Source organism: Myotis daubentonii, chromosome 14 (assembly GCF_963259705.1).
Source record: "Myotis daubentonii chromosome 14, mMyoDau2.1, whole genome shotgun sequence".
Classification (NCBI taxonomy): Eukaryota; Metazoa; Chordata; class Mammalia; order Chiroptera; family Vespertilionidae; genus Myotis; species Myotis daubentonii.
The window spans coordinates 17999880-18014614 of record NC_081853.1 but is presented as its reverse complement, the minus strand read 5'-3'; the positions used below and the strand labels follow the sequence as shown (position 1 = coordinate 18014614).

The 14735-nt window shown below is 48.5% G+C and overlaps 1 protein-coding gene across 3 annotated transcripts in view; it reads left to right on the top strand.

Moving 5' to 3' along the window:
• The first annotated feature begins 438 nt into the window (after positions 1-438).
• The window catches only part of CACNA2D3 (calcium voltage-gated channel auxiliary subunit alpha2delta 3), an 806557-nt gene continuing 792260 nt past the window's right edge, over positions 439-14735 (top strand). For 2 of the 3 annotated variants that reach the window (XM_059663266.1, XM_059663267.1), the window contains exons 1-2: positions 440-779; positions 1430-1511. In XM_059663266.1, the coding sequence (XP_059519249.1) occupies positions 658-779; positions 1430-1511 (204 nt within the window). In that variant the 5' untranslated portion in view covers positions 440-657. Of the gene's footprint in view, positions 780-1429; positions 1512-14735 lie in introns of all 3 variants that reach the window. The other variant, XM_059663265.1, reaches the window with a different exon arrangement.

Below are 14735 nucleotides of genomic sequence, written 5' to 3'. Positions count from 1 at the left end.
GCTCCTTCTTCAGACTTTTGCTTCTTCACCCGCCTTCTCTCAGGAAAACTGCGCGGCCGGGCGGGGGTCGCGCTATCTCTAGGCTCCGCGGCACCGACCCGCCGCCCCTGCCCCGGACCCGGCGCGCCCGCTAGGAGCGGTCACCCACCAAGTGCAGGGCGCTGCGCCCGCCTCGGCCTCCCTCCGGCGCCCCCAGCTGCCCCGGCGTGGACCGCCCGGCGGCCGACTGCGGAGTTGGAGCAACTCGGCGGCCGCAGTGGCCGGGCGGGGCGGGGCAGGGCGCGCTCGCTGCGGCCAAGGACACCCGAGTTGGCGAGTCCCCGCCCGCGCGGCGCCTCCCACCCGCACTCCGTGGCCGCCGGACTCCCCCGGGCCGCTGAGGCGGGGCCGCGGCCGCCGCTGCGAGAGGCGCGCTTCCCTCCTCCTCCTCCTCCTCCTCCTCCTCCTCCTCCTCGCCTGCTCCCCCTCCGCCTCCCTCCCTCCTCCTCCCCGCCCTCTCCCCACCCCGCCCGCTCCCTTTTCTGCTCCTCAAGTGAGCTGGGCGCGCGAGGCAGGCGGGCAGCGCGGAGCAGGCAGCCCAGCGCGCAGCCCACCGCCGCCCCGCGCAGCTCCCGCGGCCGCTCGTGTCGCCGCCGCCGCGCGTGGAGGGAGCCCAGCATGGCCGGGCCGGGCTGGCCGCGCCGCGCCTCCCGGGGGCCCGGGGCGCTCCTGGCCGCCGCGCTCCTCTACGCCGCGCTGGGGGCCGCGGTGCGCTCGGAGCAGCAGATCCCGCTCTCCGTGTAAGTGCAGCTCCCGCGCCCGGGGAGGGGACCCGCGACCTGCTGTGCTCAAGTTTGGGCGCCGGCAGGTGCGGCCGGCAGGTCTTGCTGGCGTCGGCCTCGCCTCTCGCACCTGCACTCCTTCCAGGAGCGGAGCGGGGCGGGCGGCGAGGTTGGGGTGGGACCCTCCAGCCCCGACCCCCGGGCTGGCGAGTGGGACCTGGAGAGGCTCACCTCAAGTGACAGCGCCAACTTTGAAGCCTGTTTACTGAACCCAACTTCCATGGGCCGGTTGTTTACCCCGTCGTTGCCACCTTCACTTCTTTTTGGGAAGGAGGATGGGTGGGCTTCTTCCGACGAGTATCGGCCAGGTGATGCCCATTTGGGGTGGGTAAGTTCTCGGGCCATTATTCAAATAAAACCCAGCGATCGTTTCAGACAGCCTGGGAGACTTTGCACATTTTGAACTATGTGACCCCCCCTCATGCCCCCTCCCGCGCCACGCTCTGCAGTTTGGTGATTTTTCTTTCATTCCCCCCCCCCCCCCCCAGCGCCCCCTCTCCTGTGTATCTCTCTCCCGGCTCCTTCAGCCACAGCCCGCGGGTGCGTGTGCGTGCGCGTTGGCTGTGACACGGGGGTTACATTGGTTCCTGTGCCCTTTTCCCTTGCAGGGTGAAGCTCTGGGCCTCAGCTTTCGGCGGGGAGATAAAATCCATTGCTGCTAAGTACTCAGGCTCCCAGCTTCTGCAAAAGGTAAGGTTTCTGTGGTGGCAGGAAGCAAGCGAGGATTTTTTTTCCAGCACAGAAAATGGAGGCAGTTTTAGTTTTCCAAACAAACGTGAACCCCGGCAGCATCAGTTAGCAGAGGTGTCCCTGATCCCCGGTTTCTTGGCAATGCCCTGTGCCGTGACTTCTCCCTACCAGCTGGCTATTTTTAGATGACACTTGATTCTAAACACAAAGAAAAGCAGGATACTCACAGGCACTGTCCTGGCCGGGGCTCTGAAACTCGGTGCTTCTGCACAGCTCTCCTCTCGGTGTCGGTACTGCCGTTTCAGTGCCAAGAGCAGATGCTCCTCGGCCAAAAAATGCTAACTTCATCCAAGGGGTCCAGACTCCGTGCCTATTTGGTGGTGCCTTTCACCTCGCCTGCCTGTGAGGCTGGGGTTCAGTGGATCAGAGAGACACGCTGCACTATTGTTTGTCATCCCTGCAGTTGTACAATCCCATTATTCCCCAATCATCTAGACCCAGGGCTGGGATGCATTACATCATTACAGATAAGGAGAATGAATATGGTTATCTTTCCACTCAGCTGCACTGCCTGGTAATAACCTGGGAGAGGGGTCTGCAAACTTAAGAAATTGGTCTGCGTCCATATAATTCTGGAGAGTAATGAGAATGGAGAATTGATTATTAGGCTTTTATCAGGAGCGGCATCAATTTTAATTCAAACAGACAGCATTATGTTTAAAATTACAGTGTGTGATATATGGTCCTTTGCCCTCCTCTCTCAGAAGAAAAGAAAGGGAAAAAAAAGGTCTGGGAATGAGAGATTAGAGGGGTTAAGAGAGTTTTAAGTTAACAAATCAACAGGATTAATCCAAGTATTCTCTTAAAGATAGAAAACAAAATTGGCCTTGAGGGGATAATTCTCCGAAAATGGGTACAAACAGCTTAAATTGTTAAGTTAACTTTTAAGCATTTTAAAATGTGCTTTTTGGGCCAATGTAACATATGTGTTATGCATGCTGCCTGGTAACCAAGTACGTATTTTATTTATGGCATACCGCTTCAGAGAGTAGCATTTTTGGGGACAGTATATGAAACAGTTTGTCACATGAAATTTAAATATCGTAATAAAATACCAGCCCATAATAGAATGTTATTCTGGTTTAAAAACTGCCAATAGCCATACTCTTTTAAACTGTGCAGATTGTTTGCTCAACTCCATTATTTGGGGAAGGAGTTCATTGAATTAAAGGCATTGATAAAAATTTGAGGCTCTGATGTACCCTTATGGACGATGACAATTTGCATACCTGTGAACCTTCTCTCAGTCTGTAAGGATTGCGTCTTTTGCTCGCATTCTTTTACTCTGGACCAGTCTGTACCCTGCCTTGGCATTTTGCCCATGTGTCAGATGTGTTATGTGGAGAATTCTGGACTATCGCATTGTCTGTGTATTTTTCTTATGCTTTTAAAGAAGAGAATATTTGTATAACTTTAAAGAAATATTTTTCATCTGCATGTTGTAGTGGAGTTGTAGCAACTCTGAAAGCATTACTTCAGAGCCTGTGACTGTTTTCTTAGTTGTGCTTACATATCTTCTATCTCACATTTTGTAGGAGCACATGAAATATATATTTTTCTTCTCTCTGAAGTGAAAACACACACACACACACACACATTCACACACACTGCACAAAACCCCATCAACCATATTATTGGCTTCTCTATAATAGCAAATTGGAAACAGTTAAAATGCTTCTCTTACCTTCTCATCAGCATCCTTTCTGATAGTGAATTCGCAAGCCTAGCTTTGCTTTTGTCATCTTTGCAGCTTGACAATTGTATAATTATTTCCAGCTGTTTATGGCTTTGTTGTTGGTTCTTGCTGTTGCCTGGCATTTGGTAATCTGATGCGAGGAAGGTGAGGTGTTGCTTAGAATTAGGGTCGAGGACGGGTATCTGCTCTCGCTCTTGGATTGCAATCACTGGCCATGGAGTCCTGAGGTACCCAGGGCTTTGGCTTGCTAGGCATATACTTCCATGAATGATGGGCAGGGCACATTAGACAATGCACATTGGGGAGCATTTTTGCAGTTATCTTTTGGCCGTCTTATTCCATTGCCCCCAATTATGACTATTTTAAAAATTAGCAAAGAACACTGATTTAGAGAGTTCAGAGGATGAATGAGAAAAGATCCGAGGTGCTCGGAGTGTGGGAGGCATAGCATCATTTGGAAAAGCAAGGAGTCGGTTGCCTTTCTCTTCTTTATTTTTAAGTTTCTGGCCATTTGCATGAGAAATTACTCCTCTAAGTCAAAACTCTCTGCATTCTTCTATTGCAACATTGCATCTTTAACAGTTAAAATACTCTCAAAATGACCGAGAAAACTTGGTTGAAAAATGCATTAACACTGTATTAAGAGGACTCAAAGGTGACAATACTGTGTTGCATAATAGACTGTAATTACATTTTTAAGGCAAGAACATTGAACCTTGAATTTCAGTTAAGTGAGGTATACTGCAGGCCACTGTATAATTGTATGTACTCTATTGTGTAGTTTCTCTAATTGACACTTCATGTTGTGAGGGATGTAGTATGCTCATTTTTACCATGGGACTTTAGGACTTTTTGCACTAAGGCAAAAACTTTATAAAGTAGTTACTGTGAGTAGAAGTTAAGTAATAATTGGCCATCTATTTTAAGGTGTTTGAGGACAGGGAAAACTGCCATTTTGGTAATAGGTTCTTATTAGGTAATTTAATGGGAGGTAGCAGAATTATCACTGACTTCAACATAAATACACATAGTTAATAATGTGCCTCATTGTTGTGGCTTCAGACAGGAGACTATTACATTAATTGTTTCTATATTTCATACCATGGCTTATTCTACTTTAGCTTATGATAATGTATTAGTTATTCATTGCCAGACTTTTCTTAGTTTTTTCCCCCTCCATTTTGTCTTTGCTGAGCACAGGAATAGCAACCTATTAGTTCCTTACAAAGAGGAAATCTTTTATTTTATAAAATGCAGTAGTCCGTGTTTTAGCGAAGTTGTGTGTTTTCAGTACAGAATGGGGGAGCGTGGGGCTTGGATGTTGGAGCTGGACTGAATCTTGAGAGGCCATCCTGTGGTTTAGGAGCGCGGGCCCGGGAAGGAAGGTGCTGGTATGTGGCTGTGTGCCTAGATGCTGCCTTCCTGAGCTGCAGATACTGCAGGGGTTTCGATTCACTTCACCCTTTAATTAACTTTCTTATTTGACATATTCATGCCAGGATTCAGCTCCTCCATCTCGCTTCATTTTCCCCAAAGAATGTGCTTTGTTTGGGTTCTTTGGGGGAGGCATGGCTTCATTACCCCTCTAATACCGGGGTTCAGTGGGAGGCATTCTAGTAGGTCAGATAACCTAGGCTGTTAAACTCCAGAGCTCCCCAGCCCTAACATTCACAAGAAAAGGCATTAAACTGGCATGATGCTCATTTCATCCTCCTTGGGGACAATTTGGTAGGAGCTGGGTGTTTCATTCTATTTAGTCCTGCATTCAGGGAATGCTTGTTCATGGGAACGAAGGGTTTCAATTGCATTTTCCAGAATTGTGTTGATAAACACACAGCAGAAATATAGGTAATGTGTGTCTGTGGCAGTAATGCTGGGAAAGCATTGACATTTACCTTGGATGCCCCTTACAGCCCTTCTTGGAATGCACAACTAGGTTTTTGTGTTATCAACTATTTATCGAGAGAGCGGCTTTAATACACAAACTTGATGTCTCTTTCCACAGGGCAGAGTCAGCAAAGTAAAAGGCTGGCTCTTTAAGCCACTTTGATAATTATGACTTTTTTTTTATCAATGTGGGAATCGATGGACGTTGAATAATTAAATAGGAGTAGACACTTGTCAGGAATTGGGGAGCAGTGCTTGCTGCCCTTAGGAAGCCTGAAGCTCGCCCTACAGATTGCTTTTATGGGGGAGGTTCCACTTAGCTGAGCATTTTTGTTGAATAAATAGTTATTTGTCATCCTGCAAGATTAATGCATTCACCCTATGCTGCCGATGCTTTAAGTCACGGCACCACTTCAGTTACTGGACTTTTCCCTGGCGGATTATTTTTTAAAGTCTTGAAATCTTGGAAATGACAGCTTTCTTTTACTTTTAAAAAAATATATGTTTTTATTTTTAGAGAGAGGAAGGGAGAAGGAAAGAGACATTGATCCACTACCTCGTGCACACCCCCTACTATGGATCGCGTCCACAACCCGGGCATGTGCCCGAACTGGAATCTAACGGTGACCTCCTGGTTCATAGGTCGATACTTAACCACACCGGCTGGGCGGAAATGACCGTTGTCAAACTTTGAGGGCAGTTTATATTGGTGTCATTAGCCCAGGCATCAGGACATTAGCAGGGCAGGGTGAACCAGTTAAAATTCAGTGTGAGCATCTTCCCCAGGCATATATCTGCTTGCATCTATAAACTGGTACATGGTCACTTGCTGTTCAGAGAAAGTTCTTTTTTTTATGGCTTTGCTCAGTTTTGGTTTGAGCCCCGTTTGTTCATTTCTTTTTCTTTTTCCTCAAAAAATTTTTTCTTTTCTGCCAGGTATACTTCTGCTCTGCTTTTTCTCTCATCAGGAACTGCTACAGCCTCTTCCTCAGATTTCCACATGCTAGTCAGATAAGGGAAATGAAAATGTGGGCATGGTGCTCTTGTCAGAGGCAAACTTCAGACTTTTATTTACATGTGCTAATCAATTGTGATCAATTACTATGGTGATATCAAACTGGTTTTCTTTTATATTGTATTTTATCTTATGTATTCTAATACCAGGGTGCTGTTAGGCAAACACATGAATATCAAACCACCTAATAATTATGAAATCTGTCAGGCACAGGCAAGCACAAATAATGTTTCCAGTCTGTGATAAAGACATACCTGTATATCAGGATGAATCAAACCATTACCCTGAGCACCTACCAGGTGGTCTATTGTATTCAAATAAGTGCAAGTTAGGGTTCAACCTTTTTCTTTTTCAGTTTTTGATTGATCCTCACGTGGTGTTTAGTGCTCCCACTTATGCTGGTCAATGAATGGCTTGGGGTGTTGGGCTTAGAGAAGTGTACATCCTCACAGGGATCCTTTGTGTCAGGTCTGTCATTAATCCAGATTTCCCACTGCAGGTGCCCACTAGTGGCCCTTTTCTTTATCCAAGCACGCACCTCTGAAGCATTTATTTCAGGCACCGCCCTCATCTTCTGCAGTCACAGTGCTTGTTGGAACTGGCTCCGGAGTCCACAGGTTGTGTGTTCCTGGGACACTATGATGTGACTTAGAGGTTTGCTATGGCTGAGACTGAGAAAAAAATGAAATAGATGTTAGAAATGCCAGTCTATGAATTTGCCTATGAGATTCCTACCCCTCCTCCATTTTAATGTAATTTTTATACAAGAGACACGTGGCCCGTGTTTCATCTCCAGTGACACGAGTGATGCTTTTATGCATCATTCAACGAGAGAAGTTCCTCATACCTGGCAACACATAGAATCTTCATCAGCCCTCTCTGGTCCACTAAAGTCAACCTCTCCTTCAAGGGAAGAAAATGAGGTAGAGGAAGAGGAGCGTGCTTGCTGTCCCTTGCTTTTCCTGAGCAGTTAGAGACCAGTAGACAGAGAGGGGATTGTGTCTGAAATGTAAAGCCAGACTTAAGGGCCCCTCTTTGACACAGTCCTCTACCTGGGCCACACCCCACCCTTAGCAGACTAGGCATCTGCATAGCTGATGTGTTTTGGGGGATTTTTACCTGCATAGCCAGCACATCTGCTTTTCAGAAAAAAGTTATTTTACAAATACAGCTCTGAAAAGGGTCTAGTATGTTTTCAATAAATGGCAAACATTTCGATTTTCACTTGCTTTGAACAACACTCTCTGGGTGCTCATTCCAAGGCAGTGTAACTATGGCATTACGTTTATAGGGTATATTAACTTTATATGTTGCATGGCTTCCCCAGTTACCCCAAATCAAGATTATAAAAATAACTCAGAAACCAAACTGGGCATTTCAAGGCCAAATTGGAAAGGAGAGCATTATCTCTTGACAAGACATACTTGGCTACTTCTTCACTTTGTGCATTTGCTATTGGAAAACTGTACCCTCCCAAGGTTAAAAGAGCTGCTATTCATGTAAATGCCCTGGACAGGCAAGCTGGGCAGGGCTGTGGATGGTCTTGGCTTATCCATTTCTCGTGAAGCCACTGCCAGTCGATATTCGGGGCTTGCACATATCATTGCCATTATACTTATTAAGTTTGTGCGTGCATGTGTGTGCCAATAAGAACGGATGCTGCTCATCGCAGAATGTGCCAGATGCTGCCTGCTGACAGGAGGACTGTTCTCGTCCTCTGTGCTTCTGGAGAGCAGGGCCTGAGGGAGCACACCAGGGAGCTATGACAGAACCGAGTGACCCGGTCCACCGGGCGTGGCTTTGTCCAGCATCTGAGATTTTATAAGCAGCTGGAAGCTGAGGATCTGCTCAGACCAGGATCAGCTACATAATTTGTAGGGCCCAGTGTGAAAGGAAAACATGAGACCTCTTGTTAAAAAATTATGAAGACTTTCAAGATAATAATAGAGCATTAAGGCAATCCGAGGGCTCATTGGGTCCGGGAAAACCCACTGTGCGAGAGGCCGTCCTCAGTTTGGCTTCCCCCCACTCTGCTGAGTCACTGGTTCTCTCAGCCTAATTTAAGGTTCCTGGCTGCAGTCAGTTTAGGGGGCATCCTTTGCTCGTCTTTGTTGTAATAGGTGGAGAGCGTGGAGCATTTCCAGAGATATACATCTTTGGATGTTGTTAAAGGTAAGGTCACTGGCCTAGGAGCGGTGGCACCCGTCCTTTTATGTGTTCTGTAGGCATTTTCTGAGTGGCCTTGGCCAAATAATTCCATCTATAATAATAAAAGCATAATATGCTAATTAGACCAGACAGCCGAACGACCTTCCAGACGTTCTTCTGGATGTCCTTCCAGACAAAGTCGGGGCTGCAAGGGCCAAGGCAAGCTGCCATGGCTGCGAGGGCTGAGCCCCTTGCACGAATTTTGTGCATCGGGCCTCTAGTCAAATAATAAAAAACAGCATTCACTGGGTGTCCCTGCATTCCAGGTACTGTGATAAGTACTTTACATATGCCATGCCATCCAGTTCCCCCAACAACCTAAGGAGGCAGGGACTACCAGTCACCCCATTTTACAGATTTAAAGCTGAGGCTTCAGAAGTTAAGCAGCCTCCCCAAGGTGACCAAGCTGAGCTTGCAGAGTCCACGGTGCTGTGGCCTCTCCCCTCTGTGTGCTCTTCTTTGACCTCAGTTCCCATTTGAAAAAAATGTGAATGTACCTGCCTTCTCTACCTCCTGGGTATTTGAGAGGCTTAAAAGAGATAACATCTGGGAAATTACTTTAGAGACAATTAGAGCCTAGGATAACAGCTGAGAGGACTCCGCTTGGAGTCAGAACTTGGATGTAAGTCCCAGATCTGCCATTTCCTAGCTGGGTCACCTTGTATTTTAACATTTCTGAGCTTGTACTTGCAAATGTGAAAGGAGATCAATACCTTCTACCTTACAGGCTGTGGTGAGGATAAAATAAAATAAAATATTCAGAGCATCTAGCACAGTGCCTGGCACTTAAGTGCTTCATGCCAGCGAGTTGTTGAGGTCGTGGTTGTTTGCATGACACAAATACCAGCTCCTCAGATAACGCCATTGAGCACTCATGGGGCATGGCTCCACACATACATGTGGACTGAGTTAGCAAGCAAGTGCATGAATGGGTGAGTGAGTGCTGGGTGCTGGGGTGTAGGCAGGTGAGCCCACCTGGCACTTGATGGGGAGGACCCTGTGGCACCAAATACTTTAGAGTAGGAGGAGGCAGCAGCAGACACAGCCTCTGTCCAGATGTTAAGTCTTCTGGAGGTCAGCACCCTTCTCCCCGAGGACCGGGGAGTTGCCCAGAGGAACCTTCACACAGGGTCTTCCTGTCACTCCTCCCTGGCTCACCCTGCTGTGTAGGTGGTAGGCCAGGCCGAGGAATGCCTGTGTCTGCTGCACTGCCCAGAGGGACAGCCCGGAGCAGCCAGCAGCTTTTCCTGCTGTAAAAGTGCACCCAGCAGCACTGCAGACATGCATTAATCCAGATATCCTCTAGGACAGCAGGCCAGGCATTTCCTCCTGTGAGAATTCTTGCTGGCCTTGGGGGGGACACTGAACTTCTCCCGCCTAGCTCCCGGGAAGCAGTGGAAGAGGCCAGTCGGGGACCAGGCACCTCGCTGGGGCAGGGAGTCTTTCCTCCAGTCAGGGAGGGAGATGCTGCACTGCATGCGGGCCGCCATCTGTCATCAGGAGGCACTGAAGGGCATCCATGTTCCTTGGTTCTTCCTGCAGCTCTGCCCTCCCCCTCTTCAGAGCTTCCTTAACACGTTCTGTGTTGTGTTTTGGCCTTGGAGCATCTGCAGTGCTCTGCTGATCTCCTTAAAGAGTTTGAATGAGTGACAGTTGCCACCCCTCTGTGTGTAAACATAGGTACCAGTATCTTGAAATCATGAAGGGGATGCTATTGTAGTCGCATAACTTTTAAAAGTTGTTTACGCATCAAGCCATTCTAATGAGCACCAAAAGTCAGAAGTCAGTAATGAAAGAAAGCGAGGTGGCACCATTTTTACCTTGGTTTGCTCATCAGCAAAGCAGAGCTAATAATGAAAGCCCCTGTGTCAGAGGGCTCTGGGAGGATTATATGATATAACACAGGAAGAGTTTAGAATGATACTGTGGCACGTGGGAAGCTGTAGCTCGCCAGCTACTCTCTCATTTATAGAGTCTTGTTTCATTATTAATGAAGAACAAGAGAGACGCCTGGAATTGTAGTCACTTTGATCCCATGATGAGTTCATAAAATTAAGGCAGCATGTGTCACCCACACTTAATATGATGGGTACAATGGCAAACAATAACATTTATTATATCCCTGAGGAGGTAAAATTCTTTTTGCCTCCCCCCTCCTCACCCTCCCCTCCCCGCCAAATTTCCTCATCCTGTCCCTCGCTCAGTTAAAAGTGCCCAGTTGTGGGATTCAAGTTTGTTCCTGCTATAACATTGTATCGTAATTTGCAAAGCAAAGTGAGAGTCAGAAACACCGGACAGGCTTTTGCCTGTGTCCCTACGCCATCCGTAGTGCCTTTTCCATTGTGCTGCGCTGAGGCAGAGGTGGAAAAATATTGTAGGAAGGAACAATAGGTGTGGGAGGCAATAAATCCATTGAAAGTAGGAAGTCTGGCCGCGAGTCATAACATACAGCTTTGCTCTTAGCTTCCTACCAGTTTCCATGATCAGGGGAATTTCTGTTAGCACAATACAATCGCATCATGTACCAGGTACAAACAGCTCTGTGGGCAGAGGGTTTCGCCCCACTGACCAATAAATGGCAGTCGCCTGGCTTCTGGGATGGTCATGCTGAAGTTTGACTGTCCTTCCTCGGTGCTGGTCTGGGCTTCTTTCGGAATGTTACACTTTTGCAGACTGGCTGAAGGCACACTTCAGGGGGATCACTATCAGGCAATCTTTACAGGTGCATGGGTGTGTGTGTGCGTGGGCATTGTGTGTGTGGGTGTTTTAATATACATGGGTTGTTTCCTTTTGTTGATAAAAACTGGTAACTCCTTGAAATTCCCAGGGTCTGTGTCCAAGTTCAAGCATTTCAGAACATCAGGAGTCATCTGGTCACCCTGAAATCAGAGGTAATCCTCTCAGGAAAGGGCTCATAGCTCACTAACCTTTTCAAAATACAACCAGCAACACACATTTCCCAGAACAGGAATTTCAGAATTACAGACCCATGCTGGATTTCTTACTTCAACAGCAAGATTTTCAGGTTTTTTTTTTTGCATGAATCAAATACCCTGTGAATGACAGGAAAAATATATAGTGTTAGAAATTAGAGTCCATTGATTTTAAAAGTCTTTAAAGAGAGGCGGTTGGTCTTGGGAGGGCAGAACTGTGAAGGGGTAAGAGTCTGGATCAGAGTCAGACTAGTCTGGGTTTGAATCTGATGCTACTGCTGACTAGTCATCTGACACTGACAAGTCAGTCATGGAACCTCAGTGTTCTTACCTGTCAAATGGGCACAGTGGTACTAACTTCTAGGGTGGAGTGGAGAGGTCTGACTGAGGACCCACACTCGGGATGTTTAGCCAGGAGTGGCTCCTAGGAAGTGTTTAGAAAAGGTGGACTGTCGTTACTGTTGGTTACTGTTGTTATGATTATTATTCCACAGTGGCTGCTGCCATGTACCAGGGAATGTTGCTGCTGAAGATAGCAATTTGTTCACGTGGGGGAGAGCTAATAGGCCATCCACAGGCCTCGTTTGTGACCTCCACTAACACTGCCCAGCACAGAGCCCCATCAGTGCTCCTTAGGCAGTAATCCTAAAAATGATGCAGGTACTTTGTATTTTGTGCCATGTGCTTTATTTGTACTATTTCATTTAATTCCTCACAACTACTTCTGAGGTAGCATTTTCTTCTCTTTTATTTGTCCTCACTCGAGGATATTTTTTCCCCATTGATTTCAGAGAGAAGGTGAAAGGGAGGGAGGGAGAAAGAGAGAAAGGGAAAGAGAGCAACATCCATGTGAGAAACATCCACCATATAGGTTGGTGGCCTCAACTTGCACCCTGACTGGGGCTGGGATTGAACCTGCAACCCAGGTTCATGACATGCCCTGACTGGAAATCAAACCCGCTACCTTCCCGTGTGCAGGCCAACGCTCTAACCCACTGAGCCACACCAGCCGGCTGAGGTTGCGTTATAGAAGTGCAGAAATGGAGACAGACAGCGTGACTTTGCCTCAGGCTACATCACTCCTGGTGGCAGAGGCAGGCTTGGAGCCTGGGTCATGTGAATCCTGGGCACCTGGGCTGGGGTCTGAGGAAGGGCACCTGGATACCTTCCAGAACCAGCATTCTCCCTGAGCTTTCCTTACAGCCTGGCGTGGGTCCATCCGGGCGGTTGTTGGAGGCTTGCTCCCACTCTCATCCTTTCCCCAACTGAATTCTTAAATGTTTGGGTACATAGTCATTTGCTTTCATAATGCAGAATTAAAAGGGGCAATGGCTGGACTGAAGGCAGGGCCCAGTAAGCCCTCTAGCTTTTTACAGTTCTCTCTTTTATTACAATAAAATGATGCTACTGATCTTTTGATTTCAGCTCATTAGGTCTGACTCTTAGAAGCCTTTCTGAGAAGCTCATTGAATTTGGTTAAATTTCCTTTTGTGCGTTCCCCATTATGGTAATGGATGTTTCTGTGGAAGAGCCAGCGTGGGCTCTGGGGCCTGGGGACAAGACGGATCTGGCTTTGCGACCCAGCTTAGCTCCTATTCAGCCCGGCCTCAGGTTCCTTATCTGTCAAATGGGTTCATGGTGAGGATCCGATTTGTTGACATCTAACAGTCTCAGCGCAGAGCTGGACATTCGGGAAGTACTTGGTCAATTTTAATTCCTTGGCCTTTGTTATTCCCATTCCTCGTCTTTCTGTCCTGAATGTTGGATGATGCTTATTTTTTTTATTTCCCTCTGGGATGCTACGGTTCTGTGTTTCTGCATGAGTGACAGCCAGCTTGAAGGCCACAGTCCTTGGGCTCACCAGGGTCAGTTTTATTTTGCTTGGAATGAGTCTGGCAGATCCGTCCATGCCCTAGGCAGGTCTGGGAATGTGTGATATCCTGAGGACCCCTTAATCTCTCTCCATGGGGGCTGTTGAGAAGGAGGCAGGTAAGCTAGCCCTTAAATTCCCGGGGGCAGGCTTGTTCTTTCGGGGAGGAGAGGGCCCTCTTTGGCACGGGGCACAGAGCTGTCTTTGGGGTGGCTTCAGGGGCTGTTGTGGATGCATGAATATACAGATGGACAAAGGAAGGGTGGAGGGGAGCCTTTTCCTGGTGCTCACAGGCTAGTAATGAGAATAAGAAAGCTGTTGAGCACAGGCTAAGAACAAGGTCCTTCCCATCCCTTTCTTCATTTACTCTCCAACGCTGGGTCTTATGGGTCCCTAGCATCAGGCGTGGATGCCACCAGAAGTCGGAGACTGCCTCCCAGCTACAGCAGTCCAGCTCTGAAGCCCTTCGAGCTGTCCCTCACCCACAGCCCCTGGGTGCCAGCAGGGACTGCCAGACAGCCTAGCCAGCTGCTTTTCACTTCTCCCAGCCTGTGGCTTCCTCTCGTCCCAGGAGCCCCCCAGCCCATCTCGGTCAGCCCCCTGAAAACACGGCCAGGTCTCCCCGAGAAGCCTCCCAGCCAGGCTGAGGGGTCCCGGTGCCTCCGCAGCACCAAGCCCGGCAGCTGCCACCGGAGCACCGCAGTGCTGGGCAGGAGCACCGCAGTGCTGGGCGGGTGCACGCGGAGCACCAAGCGAGACTGATGGGTCCGCGCAGCCGCCACCATCAACCTGGGGGAGGCAGCTCTGCACAGGCAATTAGGAAGCTGCTGCAGCTAATTCCATGGAGCGCGCCAATGCCACATTCCCAGTGACATTCCGGAGAAATGGATTTTATTTCTGTCCCCGTCACCTTCATGTAGGGCCGTTACCTGGCCTTCGCTGAGGCCCTGCCAGCTTCAAGATGTTGCACGTTGTTTGCTGAGCATGATTTCACCTTCTTAGTGTGGCTTCCTTTGATTTTATATTTGTTTATTTATTTATTTTCACATCACTGGGACTGGGTTTCTGAGTGTGTGCGTTGCAGGCAATCAGAGCTGCTTCTTCGTCTGTTGCACGTACCTGCAGCATCCACAGAGCAGCACTACCTACTCCTGGACCACATCCTGGCTGCGCCCTACATGGCTGTGCCTGGCACCTCCGTGTAGGAGGAGACCTTGGGAGAGGCCATAAATCCAGGCTGGGTGATTCGCATTTGCATTTGCGTCCTGCAGGTGCAATTGCCTGCTCTCTTCCCCAGGCCTAGTCCTGGGAGCTGCCTGAAATAAAGCCTGCACCAAGCACAGCTCCTCCGAGATGAGGGGGAGCAGCTGGCTGCAAAGTGGGAATTAAATTATATGGATTTAATGGGGGGCAGTTTTGCCAAAAGATGTTTAGCTCCAGCCCTCCTTTCTCCCAGTGTCAGAGTCAACAGGGTATGGCGTTTGGAGGCGTCTGGAGGGTTCCTGCATCCAGCTCCTCCCTGGGACGTTATTCTATGGCGTCCGTGAGGCTTCCA